Raw genomic sequence first — 18,535 nt, forward strand, 5'->3', positions numbered from 1 at the left:
TTTCCAGTAGAGTCTCTGATTGTTTCATTACGTTACTTTCATCTAAAAATAGTACTTTCATTGTGGTCATTACTCCATATGTTAATTACCAATCTAATTTTAGCTTATAGGTCTACAGGTGACCGTTCAAATCACTAAATTTCCTCTCTCAGAGTTTGATGCATGTTTTTAGAGGCACAAGAGTTGCCTTCAATGGCAAATGAGGAAACACATTTTGTTTAGACTATGTTAAAAAGAAAAAGAGGTTCCAGTCTATTGCATTGTATCATCTATAATGTGAATTATTTTTCGTTTGTCTTATGCTATGTTCTTTTATATAAGCTGTATTATTTCGCACAACCTCAATAAAAATATATATAAAAAAAAAAGCTACTTCTACCTCTCTTTCCTTTTGGCTGAAAAGCATGATACGATTGGCTTACGAGACTGCCGGACGGCAGCCTCCTGAACGAATCATAGCTCACTCTACTAGGGCTGTGGCTTCCACATGGGCCTTCAAGAACGAGGCTTCTGTTGATCAGATATGTAAGGCAGCGACCTGGTCTTCTCTGCACACTTTGTCCAAATTCTACAAATTTGATACTTTTGCTTCTTCGGAGGCTATTTTTGGGAGAAAGGTTTTGCAAGCCGTGGTGCCTTCTGTTTAGGTAACCTGATTTGCTCCCTCCCTTCATCCATGTCCTAAAGCTTTGGTATTGGTTCCCACAAGTAATGGATGACACCGTGGACCGGACACACCAATGTTGGAGAAAACAGAATTTATGCTTACCTGATAAATTACTTTCTCCAACGGTGTGTCCGGTCCACGGCCCGCCCTGGTTTTTTAATCAGGTTTGAAGAATTTCTTTCTCTATACACTACAGTCACCACGGCACCCTATAGTTTCTCCTTTTTTTTCTCCTAACCGTCGGTCGAATGACTGGGGGGGCGGAGCCTGGGAGGGACTATATGGACAGCTCTTGCTGTGTGCTCTCCTTGCCTTTCCCTGTGGGGGAGGAGAATATCCCACAAGTAATGGATGACACCGTGGACCGGACACACCGTTGGAGAAAGTAATTTATCAGGTAAGCATAAATTCTGTTTTTTAATTGTTTTCAATCGAATTGTTATATGTACATAGGGTACCCTAGTTTATGTGAATGTAATAAATGTATTTTAATATTATTCTGTTATTCTGATACTTTAGCCTATAGCTGGCGCTCCCTCTTTCTATATTAATATTCATTGTTTTGAGGGGTCTCACTTTGGGAGCTAGTATCTGTTTGGATGTTGGCGCTGTATATGCACTTTTAAACACTAATTGTGATTCCAACCATAAGGGAGGCCCTAGGTTGTGGACCGCTAATACAATCTCTCTGCTGGGGCATGATGACATTAAACAGCATTCGCCCATTATAACTCTCTTCAGGTAGAAGTAGGGAACTGTGGGGTCCTGCAATATCTGCAACAGCACTAGTGAGTGTCACAGGTCGTTGAATAGCTAATTCTCCATCCCAAGTTACTGCTTCGTGCTCTCCAATATCTGGCGAGGATGCCGTCCTTCCCAACTCAGTCAGTTGGTCACCGGTGTTGCATCTGGCAACGGAATCCCCCAATACATGAAGCACGTCCTGTCCAGGTACAAAGTTCTCCTCTGAGACATATCACCGTAAGTCACCCATTGCCGCCGGAGTGGGGACAGGTTTCACTAGAGGCTCCCGTTCATGGCGTGAGACGCATGGTATTGCAAGTTCAGCTGAAAATTTTGATGTGCTATGTATAGGGTTGCAGATTGCTCTCAGAGAGTTCCATTCTCCTTCAAACACTTCTTGGAGCTCTGAAAATTGAGAACTATGTCTCGCCTCCATCTCCTGCAACATTAATATAACTGCAGCCTCAATTTTAATGTAATCTTTATGCAGATGTGGCGTTGTTCTGGTACTGTATTCTGGATGATTCTGTATTATAAAACATGTGATGTGGTAAATATATAACGGTTATTCTCCACAGCCTCAACTATAGCAGTTGATTGTTGTATAGCAAAACAGTGTAAAGAACTGGTAACCCGGGAAAACCGGAGGGGGGGTTAGAAAGAGTATGATATGATTGCCACCATTTCTCCAAGTGTCTAGTCCAGGGCTCTAAATGGGTCGATTAGAGTGAGAGTAGCATCTAACAGCTTGTCTTTAAGTCCTGCATAGTAAGTTGTGTACTGAGAGTGCATATAGAATGTTTATCCTCCGATAATCGGCAGAGTATCTTGGTAAGAGTACAGAGCTCAAGATTTTGCAGTCAGCCATGGCTACTGCCTGGACACGCCCCCAATTATATATATATTTATTTAAAATCGATATGGTTATATACACATATATATATAGGTATATAGGTATATCTATTTAAAAATAGATAGAACATTTTCCCCTATGTGAAGAACATTGGAATGTAAAATACTTACAGTAAATACTCACTAAACACATTGTTAAATATTAAAATTGAATAAAAAATCTTTTTCATGCTTTCAGGTATTTGAGTGGAAAGGGCTCCAAAGTATATGTGTGTATGTGTGTGTGTGTATATATATATATATATATATATATATATATATATATATATATATATTCACATACATATACAAATTTATAGATGTAATAGGCCTTTCCAGTCAAACACCTTGTCATATACTATATACCTTTAAACCCTAATATTTTTTTTAATATATTTACATGAATCATTTTGATCAGATTATGTATATATGAGTGTAACTGTTATTTTTTAACGCTGGCACGATAATTTAATATTGCGTGCATTAACTTGTAAAACAGTTTTATGGTAAAGTTATAAAAACTAGATCATACAATATAAAATGAATCTCCTTTGGGGGGCGTGTCCGTGCGGCCGCCATGTCTGGTCATAAAAGCAGAGGCTCCTGTTAACTTATAGATAATCCGCTGATCATCTAAAAATCTTCTTAAAATCTGGAACTATTTTGATATAGCAATAGGAAACATTGCCAGACAGAGGAATATTACTTTTATGATGATTGCAGTATCAGGGGCACTGATCTGGACTGTTAGCTAGGTGAGGCGGCGGCCTTAGTACATCATCCCAAATCCCCCCCCTGAGTATTCAACCGCTGACAACCACTCATTAACTGAATGGAACAACGCTGATCAGCTGTAATGGAGTCAGTAGATGTCTGGGAGCAGAGGGTTCAGTCTCTAATAACCCAGTACTTCCGCGACCTGCAAAGTAGCTTCAGTATTGTGCTGACACAAGCAGAGAATCAGCAAACTATAACCTCCCGCAAATACAGAGCTCTGGGACATCATCAGCGCTAGTAAGCAAAGCTCTCTCAGCCCTGCTAAATATATTGCATATTTTCTCACGTGGCGTTCAGGACCGGAAGACTCCCATGCATTTAGCTACCTGTGAGAGAAGAAATGGCACAAAGATAACGCCACTTCTTCACCCCCTAGCTCCACATCTATCTTATGCAGCGCCACACTTTCAACCACTGAACGATGCAGAGGATTGGAACCACACTAACAAGCAAAGTAAGAAGAAACCGTTATCAGAGGAGGTTCGATCTATTGCTAAAGGAGGCAAGATTAGGAAAGTACAACCCTGGATGCCACGACCCACACTTGAAGAGAAACTTCGCACTCACAGTTGGGACCTATTTAGATCATTTATCCAACGCAATCATTTCCAGCCAAGACGGTATGTGAGCCCATTTAAAAACCCTTCAAATAGAAGCCTCCACAAAAGAGATGGCATAGGGTGAGGTAATTATGGGCAAAGGACAGATCTGAAGACCAGACGATTTCTTTATAAGTCTCAGAATTGGACAATTCTCAATGTTCCCTAAAACATATCCTTTCACATGAACTAACCTGGACACTCTCAGTATATTGTTATGTATAGCTACAATAGATATGACTAAATCCTTCTATTATGCTCCTCAAATCCCAAACATAGAAGCATGATGTTATTACTAGTGTTTGTATTTTGTTTGAGTTACCTATAGGTATTTATGTTAATTTTTAGATGGGGTAGTTATGCTTATTTCTCTTGTTAAGTGTATCCAGTCCACGGATCATCCATTACTTGTGGGATATTCTCCTTCCCAACAGGAAGTTGCAAGAGGATCACCCACAGCAGAGCTTCTATATAGCTCCTCCCCTAACTGTCATATCCAGTCATTCTCTTGCAAGCCTCAACCAAGATGGAGGTCGTAAGAGGAGTGTGGTGTTTTATATTCTTCAATCAAAAGTTTGTTATTTTTAAATGGTACCGGAGTGTACTGTTTATCTCAGGCAGTATTTAGAAGAAGAATCTGCCTGCGTTTTCTATGATCTTAGCAGAAGTAACTAAGATCCATGGCTGTTCTCACATATTCTGAGGAGTGAGGTAACTTCAGAGAGGGAATGGTGTGCAGGTTTTCCTGCAATAAGGTATGTGCAGTTAATATTTTTCTAGGGATTGAATTTGCTAGAAAATGCTGCTGATACCGAACTAATGTAAGTAAAGCCTTAAATGCAGTGATAGCGACTGGTATCAGGCTTATTAATAGAGAGACATACTCTGAGAAAAATGTAATATAAAATGTTTACTGGCATGTTTAATCGTTTTTATATGTATTTGGTGATAAAACTTATTGGGGCCTAGTTTTTTTTCCACATGGCTGGCTTGAATTTTGCCTAGAAACAGTTTCCTTAGGCTTTCCACTGTAATATGAGTGAGAGGGGCCTATTTTAGCGTTTTTTTTGCACTGCAAAAATTACAGACACAGACATCCAGCTTCTTCCTGCATGATCCAGGACATCTCTGGAGGGCTCAAAAGGCTTCAAAGTCGTTTTTGAGGGAGGTAAAAAGCCACAGTACAGCTGTGGCAGTTGTTGTGACTGTTTGAAAAAACGTTTTTGTCTTTTATTATTCAGTTTTGGGTATTAAGGGGTTAATCATCCATTTGCAAGTGGGTGAAATGCTCTGCTAACTTTTTACATACACTGTAAAAATTTCGTTAGTGTAACTGCCTTTTTTTCACTGTTATTTCAAATTTTGACAAAATTTGTGTTTCTTAAAGGTGCAGTAACGTTTTTTATATTGCTTGTAAACTTGTTTAAAGTGTTTTCCAAGCTTGCTAGTCTCATTGCTAGTCTGTTTAAACATGTCTGACACAGAGGAAACTACTTGTTCATTATGTTTGAAAGCCATGGTGGAGCCCCATAGGAGAATGTGTACTAAATGTATTGATTTCACCTTAAACAGTAAAGATCAGTCTTTAACTATAAAAGAAATATCACCAGAAGATTCTGACGAGGGGGAAGTTATGCCGACTAACTCTCCCCACGTGTCAGACCCTTCGCCTCCCGCTCAGGGGATGCACGCTAATATGGCGCCAATTACATCAGGGACACCCATAGCGATTACCTTGCAGGACATTGCTGCAATCATGAATAATACCCTGTCAGAGGTATTATCCAGGTTGCCTGAATTAAGAGGCAAGCGCGATTGCTCTGGGGTTAGGAGAAATACAGAGCGCGCAGATGCTGTAAGGGCCATGTCTGATACTGCGTCACAATATGCAGATCATGAGGACGGAGAGCTTCAGTCTGTGGGTGACATCTCTGATTCGGGGAAACCTGATTCAGAGATTTCTAATTTTAAATTTAAGCTTGAGAACCTCCGTGTGTTGCTTGGGGAGGTATTAGCTGCTCTGAATGACTGTAACACAGTTGCAGTACCAGAGAAATTGTGTAGGCTGGATAAATACTATGCGGTACCGGTGTGTACTGATGTTTTTCCTATACCTAAAAGGCTTACATAAATTATTAGCAAGGAGTGGGATAGACCGGGTGTGCCTTTTTCCCCACCTCCTATATTTAGAAAAATGTTTCCAATAGACGCCACTACACGGGACTTATGGCAGACGGTCCCTAAGGTGGATGGAGCAGTTTCTACTTTAGCAAAGCGTACTACTATCCCGGTTGAGGACAGTTGTGCTTTTTCAGATCCAATGGATAAAAAATTGGAGGGTTACCTTAAGAAAATGTTTATTCAACAAGGTTTTATTTTACAGCCCCTTGCATGCATTGCGCCTGTCACGGCCGCGGCGGCATTCTGGTTTGAGGCCCTGGAAGAGGCCATCCATCCAGCTCCATTGACTGAAATTATTGACAAGCTTAGAACACTTAAGCTAGCTAACTCTTTTGTTTCTGATGCCATTGTTCATTTGACTAAACTAACGGCTAAGAATTCCGGATTCACCATCCAAGCGCGTAGGAAGCCTGTTACCAGGAAAATCTACCACAAAATATGGAGTAAATATCTTTATTGGTGTGAATCCAAGAATTACTCATGGAGTAAGGTTAGGATTCCTAGAATATTGTCTTTTCTCCAAGAGGGCTTGGACAAAGGATTATCAGCTAGTTCCTTAAAGGGACAGATTTCTGCTCTGTCTATTCTTTTGCACAAGCGTCTGGCAAAGGTTCCAGACGTCCAGGCATTTTGCCAGGCTTTGGTTAGAATCAAGCCTGTGTTTAAACCTGTTGCTCCCCCGTGGAGCTTAAACTTGGTTCTTAAGGTTCTTCAAGGAGTTCCGTTTGAACCCCTTCATTCCATTGATATTAAACTTTTATCTTGGAAAGTTCTGTTTTTGATGGCTATTTCCTCGGCTCGGAGAGTCTCTGAGCTATCTGCCTTACAATGTGATTCTCCTTATCTGATTTTTCATGCAGATAAGTTAGTTCTGCGTACCAAACCTGTTTTTTTACCTAAGGTGGTTTCTAACAAGAATATCAATCAAGAGATTGTTGTTCCATCGTTGTGCCCTAATCCTTCTTCAAAGAAGGAACGTCTTTTACGTAATCTGGACGTAGTCTGTGCCTTGAAGTTTTACTTACAAGCTACTAAGGATTTTCGTCAAACATCTTCCCTGTTTGTCGTTTACTCTGGACAGAGGAGAGGTCAAAAAGCTTCGGCAACCTCTCTTTCCTTTTGGCTTCGGAGCGTAATACGCCTAGCCTATGAGACTGCTGGACAGCAGCCCCCTGAAAGGATTACAGCTCATTCTACTAGAGCTGTGGCTTCCACCTGGGCCTTCAAAAATGAGGCCTCTGTTGAACAGATTTGCAAGGCTGCGACTTGGTCTTTGCTTCACACTTTTTCAAAATTTTACAAATTTGATACTTTTGCTTCTTCGGAGGCTGTGTTTGGGAGAAAGGTTCTTCAGGCAGTGGTTCCTTCCGCTTAATCCTGCCTTGTCCCTCCCATCATCCGTGTACTTTAGCTTTGGTATTGGTATCCCACAAGTAATGGATGATCCGTGGACTGGATACACTTAACAAGAGAAAACATAATTTATGCTTACCTGATAAATTTATTTCTCTTGTAGTGTATCCAGTCCACGGCCCGCCCTGTCCTTTTAAGGCAGGTCTAAATTTTAATTAAACTACAGTCACCACTGAACCCTATGGTTTCTCCTTTCTCTGTTTGTTTTCGGTCAAATGACTGGATATGACAGTTAGGGGAGGAGCTATATAGCAGCTCTGCTGTGGGTGATCCTCTTGCAACTTCCTGTTGGGAAGGAGAATATCCCACAAGTAATGGATGATCCGTGATCAGGTAAGCATAAATTATGTTTTTTCAGCCGCCCTTACAGTAGACCTGTCGGATAAGTTACACTAAGGGGTAAATTTATCATGGTGCGGACAGACATGATCCGCTATAATGAATCATGTCTGCCGCACATTTATCATGTCTGCCGGCATTTATCATTGCACCAGCAGTTCTTGTGAACTGCTGGTGCAATACCGCCCCCTGCAGATTTGCGGCCAATCGGCCGCTAGCAGGGGGTGTCAATCAACCCGATCGTATTCGATCGGGCTGATTGTGTCCACCACCTCAGAGGAGCGCTGCTTCTTAACTTCCACTTCAGTTCCGCAAGTTCAGTGGGTCGGAAGCAGCATCCACTGCTTCATAAATCGACCCCCTAATCTAATGCTGAACTACCAATAGCCCCTAAAAGGGCTTTTTGTAAGGCATTGCCCTAACTTAAACAGCTCTTTTGCAGTTACAAAAAAATCTAAGTCCCCCCTAACAGTAAAACCCACAAAACAACCAACCCCCTCCAAAATAAATAAACCTAACACTAAAAACCTAAACTATCCATTGCCCCAAAAAGGGAATGTGTATGGGCATTTAGCTCTTTTGCTGCCCATCCCTAATCTAAAAAAAAAACCTAACACTAAAACCCCAAATAGATACTCACGGGTCCTGAAGTCCAGCGGAGAAGGTCCTCTTCCATGCGGTGAAGTCTTCTTCCAAGTGGCCGACTTCTTCCAAATCAGCCAATAGGATTTCAGTAGCTCTCATCCTATTGTCTGATTTGCCAATAGGAATTCAAGGGACACCATCTTTAATAGCGTACCTTGAATTCACTATTCAGTGTAAGGCGGCGATCAGAAGAAGAGGATCTTCCACGCTCCATGGCTCAGCGGTCGCCGGTCTTCAGTTCCAGGGTCGCCGGATTGTTCCTGGAAGAAGAAAGAAGAGGTCACCGCTTGGAAGAAGACTTCACCGCATGGGACAGGACCTTCTCCGCCGGACGTCAGAAACGGTGAGTATCAACCTGAGGGTTAGACTTAGGTTGTTGTTTTTTAGGTTTTTTTTTAGATTAGGGTGGGCAATTCCTAAAAGAGCTAAATGCCCTTTTTAAGGGCAATGCCCAAACAAATGCCCTTTTCAGGGCAATGGGTAGTTTAGGTTTTTTAGTGTTAAGTTCTTTTATATTGGGGGTTTCGTGGGTGGGGGTTTTTTAGACTTTTTTCTTCTGCAAAAGAGCTGTTTATCTTGGGGCAATGCCCTGCAAAAAGTCCTTTTAAGGGCTACTGGCAGTTTATTCTTAGATTAGGGGGTGTTTTTATTTTGGGGGGCTTTTTTATTTTAGGTTTAACTTTTGTAATTTGTTTTTTTTATGTTCTGTAATGTTAGCCTTTTTTATTTTTTGTAATCTTAGCTTTTTCTCCAACATTGGTGTGTCCGGTCCACGACGTCATCCTTACTTGTGGGATATTCTCTTCCCCAACAGGAAATGGCAAAGAGTCCCAGCAAAGCTGGTCACATGATCCCTCCTAGGCTCCGCCCACCCCAGTCATTCTCTTTGCCGTTGCACAGGCAACATCTCCACGGAGATGGTTAAGAGTTTTTTTGGTGTTTAAATGTAGTTTTTATTCTTCTATCAAGTGTTTGTTATTTTAAAATAGTGCTGGTATGTACTATTTACTCTGAAACAGAAAAGGATGAAGATTTCTGTTTGTAAGAGGAAGATGATTTTAGCAGACAGTAACTAAAATCGATTGCTGTTTCCACATAGGACTGTTGAGATGAAGTAACTTCAGTTGGGGGAAACAGTTAGCAGACTTTTCTGCTTAAGGTATGACTAGCCATATTTCTAACAAGACTGTGTAATGCTGGAAGGCTGTCATTTCCCCTCATGGGGACCGGTAAGCCATTTTCTTAGTCAAAAACAAACAGAATAAAGGGCTTATTATGGGCTAAAAAACTGGTAGACATTTTTATGGGCTAAATCGATTGCTTTATTTGTGCATATTATTCAAATTTAGGCTAACAATTGACATTTATAATCTTGGGGAACGTTTATAAAACGGCAGGCACTGTATTGGACACCTTTTTCAGTCAGGGGGCCTTTCTAGTCATAGACTGAGCCTCATTTTCGCGCCACTAATGCGCAGTTGTTTTTTGAGAGCAGGGCATGCAGATGCATGTGTGAGGATCTAAGAATCTCTGAAAAAGCTTTTAGAAGGCATTATTTGGTATCGTATTCCCCTCAGGGCTTGGTTGGGTCTTAGCAAAGACTGTATCTGGGACTGTATAGGGGTTAAATTGAAAAACGGCTCCGGTTCCGTTATTTTAAGGGTTAAAGCTCTGAAATTTGGTGTGCAATACTTTTAAGGCTTTAAGACACTGTGGTGAAAATTTGGTAATTTTTGAACAATTCCTTCATACTTTTTCACATATTCAGTAATAACGTGTTTCTGTTTGAAATTTAAAGTGACAGTAACGGTTTTATTTTAAAACGTTTTTTGTGCATTGTTGACAAGTTTAAGCCTGTTTAACATGTCTGTACCTTCAGATAAGCTATGTTCTATATGTATGAAAGCCAATGTGTCTCCCCATTTAAATTTATGTGATAATTGTGCCATAGCGTCCAAACAAAGTAAGGACAGTACTGCCACAAATAATGATATTGCCCAAGATGATTCCTCAAATGAGGGGAGTAAACATGATACTACATCATCTCCTACTGTGTCTACACCAGTTTTGCTCATGCAGGAGGCCCCTAGTACATCTAGTGCGCCAATACTTATTACCATGCAACAATTAACGGCTGTAATGGATAACTACATAGCAAATCTTTTATCCAAAATGCCTACTTATCAGAGAAAGCGCGATTGCTCTGTTTTAAACACTGAAGAGCAAGAGGACGCTGATGATAATTGTTCTGTCATACCCTCACACCAATCTGAAGGGGCCATGAGGGAGGTTTTGTCTGAGGGAGAAATTTCAGATTCAGGAAAAATTTCTCATCAAGCTGAACCTGATGTTGTGACATTTAAATTTAAATTAGAACATCTCCGCGCACTGCTTAAGGAGGTGTTATCTACTCTGGATGATTGTGACAATTTGGTCATTCCAGAGAAATTATGCAAGATGGACAGGTTCCTAGAGGTTCCTGTGCCCCCCGACGCTTTTCCTATACCCAAGCTTGTGGCGGACATAGTAAATAAAGAGTGGGAAAAGCCCGGCATACCTTTTGTTCCTCCCCCTATATTTAAGAAATTATTTCCTATGGTCGACCCCAGAAAGGACTTATGGCAGACAGTCCCCAAGGTCGAGGGGGCAGTTTCTACTCTAAACAAACGCACTACTATTCCTATCGAAGATAGTTGTGCTTTCAAAGATCCTATGGATAAAAAATTGGAAGGTTTGCTTAAAAAGATTTTTGTACAGCAAGGCTACCTTCTACAACCAATTTCATGCATTGTTCCTGTCACTACGGCAGCGTGGTTCTGGTTCGAGGAACTAGAAAAGTCGCTCAGTAGAGAAACTCCATATGAGGAGGTTATGGACAGAGTTCACGCACTTAAATTGGCTAACTCTTTTATTTTAGATGCCGCTTTGCAATTAGCAAAATTAGCGGCGAAAAATTCAGGGTTTGCTATTGTGGCGCGCAGAGCGCTTTGGCTAAAGTCTTGGTCAGCGGATGTGTCATCCAAGACAAAATTACTTAACATTCCTTTCAAAGGTAAAACTTTATTTGGACCTGATTTGAAAGAGATTATTTCAGACATCACTGGGGGAAAGGGCCACGCCCTTCCACAGGATAGGTCTTTTAAGGCTAAAAATAAGCCTAATTTTCGTCCTTTTCGCAGAAATGGACCAGCCTCTAATTCTGCATCCTCTAAGCAAGAGGGTAATGCCTCACAACCCAAACCAGCCTGGAAACCAATGCAAGGCTGGAACAAGGGTAAGCAGGCCAAGAAGCCTGCCACTGCTAACAAGACAGCATGAAGGAGTAGCCCCCGATCCGGGACCGGATCTGGTGGGGGGCAGACTCTCTCTCTTTGCTCAGGCTTGGGCAAGAGATGTTCAGGATCCTTGGGCGCTAGAAATAGTTTCTCAAGGTTATCTCCTGGAATTCAAGGAACTACCCCCAAGGGGAAGGTTCCACAAGTCTCACTTATCCTCAAACCAAATAAAGAGACAGGCATTCTTACATTGTGTAGAAGACCTGTTAAAGATGGGAGTGATACACCCAGTTCCAATAAAGGAACAAGGAATGGGATTTTATTCCAATCTGTTCGTAGTTCCCAAAAAAGAGGGAACCTTCAGACCAATTTTGGATTTGAAGATCCTAAACAAATTTCTCAGGGTACCATCGTTCAAAATGGAAACTATTCGAACGATTCTACCCACCATCCAGGAAAGTCAATTTATGACTACCGTGGATCTAAAGGATGCGTACCTACATATCCCTATCCACAAGGAACATCATCAGTTCCTAAGGTTCGCTTTTCTGGACAAACATTACCAGTTTGTGGCTCTTCCATTCGGATTAGCCACTGCTCCAAGGATTTTCACAAAGGTGCTAGGGTCCCTTCTAGCGGTTCTAAGACCAAGGGGCATTGCAGTAGTACCTTACTTGGACGACATTCTAATACAAGCGTCGTCCCTGTCAAAGGCAAAGGCTCATACGGACATCGTTCTAGCCTTTCTCACTTCTCACGGATGGAAGGTGAACAAAGAAAAGAGTTCTCTGTCCCCGTCAACAAGAGTTCCCTTCTTGGGAACAATAATAGATTCCTTAGAAATGAGGATTTTTCTGACAGAGGTCAGAAAATCAAAACTTCTAAGCTCTTGTCAAGTGCTTCATTCTGTTCCTCGTCCTTCCATAGCGCAGTGCATGGAAGTAATAGGATTGATGGTTGCAACAATGGACATAGTTCCTTTTGCACGAATTCATCTAAGACCATTACAACTGTGCATGCTCAAACAGTGGAATGGGGATTATACAGACTTGTCTCCAATGATTCAAGTAGATCAAAAGACCAGAGATTCACTCCGTTGGTTGCTGACCCTGGACCATCTGTCCCAGGGAATTAGCTTCCGCAGGCCAGAGTGGGTCATTGTCACGACCGACGCCAGTCTAGTGGGCTGGGGTGCGGTATGGGAATCCCTGAAAGCTCAGGGTCTATGGTCTCGGGAAGAGTCTCTTCTCCCGATAAACATTCTGGAACTGAGAGCGATATTCAATGCTCTCAGAGCTTGGCCTCAACTAGCAAAGGCCAAATTCATAAGGTTCCAATCAGACAACATGACGACTGTTGCTTATATCAATCATCAAGGGGGAACAAAGAGTTCCCTGGCGATGAAAGAAGTGACCAAAATAATTCAATGGGCGGAGGATCACTCCTGCCACTTGTCTGCGATCCACATCCCAGGAGTGGAAAATTGGGAAGCGGATTTTCTGAGTCGTCAGACATTCCATCCGGGGGAGTGGGAACTCCATCCGGAAATCTTTGCCCAAATAACTCAATTATGGGGCATTCCAGACATGGATCTGATGGCGTCTCGTCAGAACTTCAAGGTTCCTTGCTACGGGTCCAGATCCAGGGATCCCAAGGCGACTCTAGTAGATGCACTAGTAGCTCCTTGGACTTTCAACCTAGCTTACGTATTCCCACCGTTTCCTCTCATTCCCAGGCTGGTAGCCAGGATCAATCAGGAGAGGGCCTCGGTGATCTTGATAGCTCCTGCGTGGCCACGCAGGACTTGGTATGCAGACCTGGTGAATATGTCATCGGCTCCACCATGGAAGGTACCTTTGAGACAGGACCTTCTTGTTCAAGGTCCATTCGAACACCCAAATCTGGTCTCCCTCCAACTGACGGCTTGGAGATTGAACGCTTGATTCGATCAAAGCGTGGGTTTTCAGATTCGGTGATAGATACTCTGGTTCAGGCCAGAAAACCTTTAACTAGAAAAAATTACCATAAAATATGGAAAAAATATATCTGTTGGTGTGAATCCAAAGGATTCCCATGGAATAAGATAAAAATTCCTAAGATTCTCTCCTTTCTTCAAGAAGGTTTGGAGAAAGGATTATCTAGTTCTATAAAGGGACAGATCTCTGCGTTATCTGTCTTACTACACAAAAGACTGGCAGCTGTGCCAGATGTTCAAGCATTTGTTCAGGCTCTGGTTAGGATCAAGCCTGTTTACAGATCTTTGACTCCTCCCTGGAGTCTAAATCTAGTTCTTTCAGTTCTTCAAGGGGTTCCGTTTGAACCCTTACATTCCATAGATATTAAGTTACTATCTTGGAAAGTTTTGTTTTTGGTTGCAATTTCTTCTGCTAGAAGAGTTTCAGAGTTATCTGCTCTGCAGTGTTCTCCTCCTTATCTGGTGTTCCATGCAGATAAGGTGGTTTTGCGTACTAAGCCTGGTTTTCTTCCTAAAGTTGTTTCTAACAAAAATATTAACCAGGAGATAGTTGTACCTTCTTTGTGTCCGAATCCAGTTTCAAAGAAGGAACGTTTGTTACACAATTTGGACGTTGTCCGTGCTCTAAAGTTCTATTTAGAGGCTACTAAAGATTTCAGACAAACATCTTCCTTGTTTGTTGTTTATTCTGGTAAAAGGAGAGGTCAAAAAGCGACTTCTACCTCTCTTTCCTTTTGGCTTAAAAGCATTATCCGATTGGCTTATGAGACTGCCGGACGGCAGCCTCCTGAAAGAATCACAGCTCACTCCACTAGGGCTGTGGCTTCCACATGGGCCTTCAAGAACGAGGCTTCTGTTGATCAGATATGTAAGGCAGCGACTTGGTCTTCACTGCACACTTTTGCCAAATTTTACAAATTTGATACTTTTGCTTCTTCGGAGGCTATTTTTGGGAGAAAAGTTTTGCAAGCTGTGGTGCCTTCTGTTTAGGTGACCTGATTTGCTCCCTCCCTTCATCCGTGTCCTAAAGCTTTGGTATTGGTTCCCACAAGTAAGGATGACGCCGTGGACCGGACACACCAATGTTGGAGAAAACAGAATTTATGCTTACCTGATAAATTACTTTCTCCAACGGTGTGTCTGGTCCACGGCCCGCCCTGGTTTTTTTAATCAGGTCTGATGAATTATTTTCTCTAACTACAGTCACCACGGTATCATATGGTTTCTCCTATATATATTCCTCCTGTCCGTCGGTCGAATGACTGGGGTGGGCGGAGCCTAGGAGGGATCATGTGACCAGCTTTGCTGGGACTCTTTGCCATTTCCTGTTGGGGAAGAGAATATCCCACAAGTAAGGATGACGCCGTGGACCGGACACACCGTTGGAGAAAGTAATTTATCAGGTAAGCATAAATTCTGTTTTTTATTTTTTGTAACTTTAGTATTTTTTAGTTTAGGTAATTTGTGTTAATTTAGGGGGTGTTAGGTTAGGCGCCTTAGTAATTTAATTTGTTATTTGCTTTGTGGGTTTTGGCGGTTTAAGGGGTTGATAGGTTAATTAGCATTATTGCTATTATATGTGGGGATTTTGCGGATTAGGGGTTAATAGGGTAAATAGGTTTATTGCGATATGGGGGTTTTGAGGTTTAGAGGTTAATAAGTTAATTATGTTTATTGCGATGTGGGGTTTTTGCGGTTTAGGGGTTAATAGGATAATTGGGTTTATTGCGATGTGGGGGTTTTGCGGTTTAGGGGTTAATAGGGTAATTAGGTTTATTGCGATGTGGGTGGTTGACGGTTAAGGGATTAAGGGGTTAATTATTTTATTATTTTGCAATGTGTGGGTTTGCGGTGTATGTGTTAATACTTCGTGTGGGAGGTTCAGGTTTATTTTTTGTTATACTTCGTGCTGGCGGTGTTTTGTTTTTTTTTGTAATGCTCCGTTTGCCTTCGCTGTATCCCGGTGGATTCTGAAATTGGCAGGGTGGTGAAAGACTTCGGTGGATTCAGGTGAATTCTTTTAGCTGTGCGCGCAGCCAACATTCCATTGAGGATGCGTGCGCAACTGCCGATGGCGACGGACATTATAAGCGCAGTTATAGTATAGATAAGTATGCTCTTGAAAAATAGCTCCCTGATCCCCTCCATACAGCCCCTTCCAGGAAATTATCTTATATATGACAGTCCCCTGCTCTCTTTAATCCTTTCAACTTTTAAGACTTAAACTTTATCCTCCTACAGTTTTACAATTATCATGTTACTGCTAATAGTTCCACAAAATTCAACTTGACATTAAGCATGAGTGGTCTTGTATCTCAAAGTTTGTTTTAAAATGTGCATATCTCTAATCTCAGCAAACTGTTTTGCATTTTTATATATTACCTACTGTATCTCTTATCACAGGTTGTATTATAGTTCCTGAGGGCCTCAAAGTGCTTTAAAGGGACAGTCAACAACAGAATTGTTGTTTTAAAAGATAGATAATCCCTTAATTACCCATTCCCCTGTTTTGCATAATAAACACAGTTATAATAATAGACGTTTTACCTCTGTAATTACCTTGTATCTAAGCCTCTGCAGACTGCCCCTTTATTTCAATTCTTTTGACAGACATGCACTTTAGCCAATCAGTGCTCACTCCTCGGTAAATTCACTTTAATAAGTTCAATGTTATCTATATGAAACACATGAACTAATGCCCTCTAGTGGTGAAAAACTGTCAAAATGTATTTAGATTAGAGGCGACCTTCAAGGTCTAAGAAATTAGGATATGAACCTCCTAGGTTTAGCTTTCAACTAAGAATACCAAGAGAACAAAGCAAAATGGGTGATAAAAGTAAATTGGAAAGTTGTTTAAAATTACATTCTCTATCTGAATCATGACATTTTTTTTTTTAATTGACTGTCCCTTTAAATTGACGTTATGGCCTCTTCTAGGTTTGAGCCCATACTAACTAAATACATGAACCTGCTGTAGATATTCTATAAAATAGAAAATGGAGGTTTATCACTTGGGATCCCTTGTGTTCACGGGTGTCTTCTGTAGCTTTATACCTATTATAGTACAGCGAGGTCCAAAAGTGGCTTTAGATATCATTTAGAAGACTTACAGTCTAATTCGCAAGCATGATGTTTACTAATATTATTTAAACAACACCATGTAACGATGTTATGTATAATTTGTTGAAGTAATATTGGTTGTATAACTGGAAACAATTACTGTGTATTGATTTTCCTGAAATGCATTTTTTATGTGCCGTGAATTAAACCTCAATAAAAAATATATACAAAAAAAAAAATCTGCTTTATTTGTACAGACGCAGATAACACTGATATAGGAAAAGCTCAGATAACAGAAGATCTGTGTGTGAGACGTCAGCTGGGACCAACAGATGAGGAAACCAGTGACAGTATCAGCTCAGGTGAGTGTGCATATGTGTTGTGCCGGGGGGAAGTGGGTTACAGGTGAGTGTGCACGTGTTATGTGCCGGGGCGGGCGTGGGTTACAGGTGAGTGTGCACGTGTGTTGTGTCTGAGAGAGATAGGTTACAGGTGCATGTGCACTCATGTTGTGCTTAGGGGGACACAGTTACAGGTGAGTGTGCACATATGTTGTATGTGGAACAAAAGTTACAGATTAGTGTGCACATTACAAGTGGATCAGTATTTAGTGCTTTCCTTGTGCGCTAATACCACTGAAAGTAATCCTTTTACATGAGTGTGATAACACTCGTATTACAAGTTGAAAGTAAATGGTTTGCGCACCAGCAAAGCTCAGATACCATGACCACTTTTACTTCGTCTCCCCTAGACTTCAATGGAGCTGAATTTAAAAAGAAAAACATAACACTTATTGCTCGATTGCTAACCCGACCGCATTTAACCAAGTGCGCTCAACTTGACATGAGTTATGAATACTTTACATTCCATTGTCCTTCACATAGAAGAAAATGTTCTATTTATTTTAAAATATATATTTCTCTCTCTCTTTCTCTAGTTATATATATTTGTCATATACCATATACATTTGAACCCTTATATAAAAATGTTTAATATTTATATGACATTTCTCCAACATAGGTGTGTCCGGTCCACGGCGTCATCCTTACTTGTGGGATATTCTCTTCCCCAACAGGAAATGGCAAAGAGCCCAGCAAAGCTGGTCACATGATCCCTCCTAGGCTCCGCCTACCCCAGTCATTCTCTTTGCCGTTGTACAGGCAACATCTCCACGGAGATGGCTTAGAGTTTTTTAGTGTTTAACTGTAGTTTTTTATTATTCAATCAAGAGTTTGTTATTTTGAAATAGTGCTGGTATGTACTATTTACTCAGAAACAGAAAAGAGATGAAGATTTCTGTTTGTATGAGGAAAATGATTTTAGCAACCGTAACTAAAATCCATGGCTGTTCCACACAGGACTGTTGAGAGCAATTAACTTCAGTTGGGGGAACAGTGTGCAGTCTCTTGCTGCTTGAGGTATGACACATTCTAACAAGACGATGTAATGCTGGAAGCTGTCATTTTCCCTATGGGATCCGGTAAGCCATGTTTATTACGATTGTAAATAAGGGCTTCACAAGGGCTTATTTAGACTGTAGACTTTTCTGGGCTAAATCGATTCATTATTAACACATATTTAGCCTTGAGGAATCATTTTATCTGGGTATTTTGATATAATAATATCGGCAGGCACTGTATTAGACACCTTATTTCTTAGGGGCTTTCCCAAAGCATGAGCAGAGTCTCATTTTCGCGCCGGTGTGGCGCACTTGTTTTTGAGAGGCATGGCATGCAGTCGCATGTGAGAGGAGCTCTGATACTTAGAAAAGACTTTCTGAAGGCGTCATTTGGTATCGTATTCCCCTTTGGGTTTGGTTGGGTCTCAGCAAAGCAGATACCAGGGACTGTAAAGGGGTTAAAGCTTAAAACGGCTCCGGTTCCGTTATTTTAAGGGTTAAAGCTTCCAAATTTGGTGTGCAATATTTTTAAGGCTTTAAGACACTGTGGTGAAAATTTGGTGAATTTTG

General features: G+C 41.2%; 1 protein-coding gene across 1 annotated transcript in view; it reads left to right on the forward strand.

Annotated features, from left to right (window-relative positions):
• Positions 1-18,535, forward strand: part of LOC128656987 (gastrula zinc finger protein XlCGF17.1-like) — a 159,078-nt gene that overhangs the window by 86,443 nt on the left and 54,100 nt on the right. Inside the window, exon 4 of the mRNA XM_053711196.1 lies at positions 16,824-16,928. Coding sequence (XP_053567171.1) covers positions 16,824-16,928 — 105 coding nt within the window. The remainder of the gene's footprint in view (positions 1-16,823; positions 16,929-18,535) is intronic.

This window comes from Bombina bombina, chromosome 4 (assembly GCF_027579735.1).
Source record: "Bombina bombina isolate aBomBom1 chromosome 4, aBomBom1.pri, whole genome shotgun sequence".
Classification (NCBI taxonomy): Eukaryota; Metazoa; Chordata; class Amphibia; order Anura; family Bombinatoridae; genus Bombina; species Bombina bombina.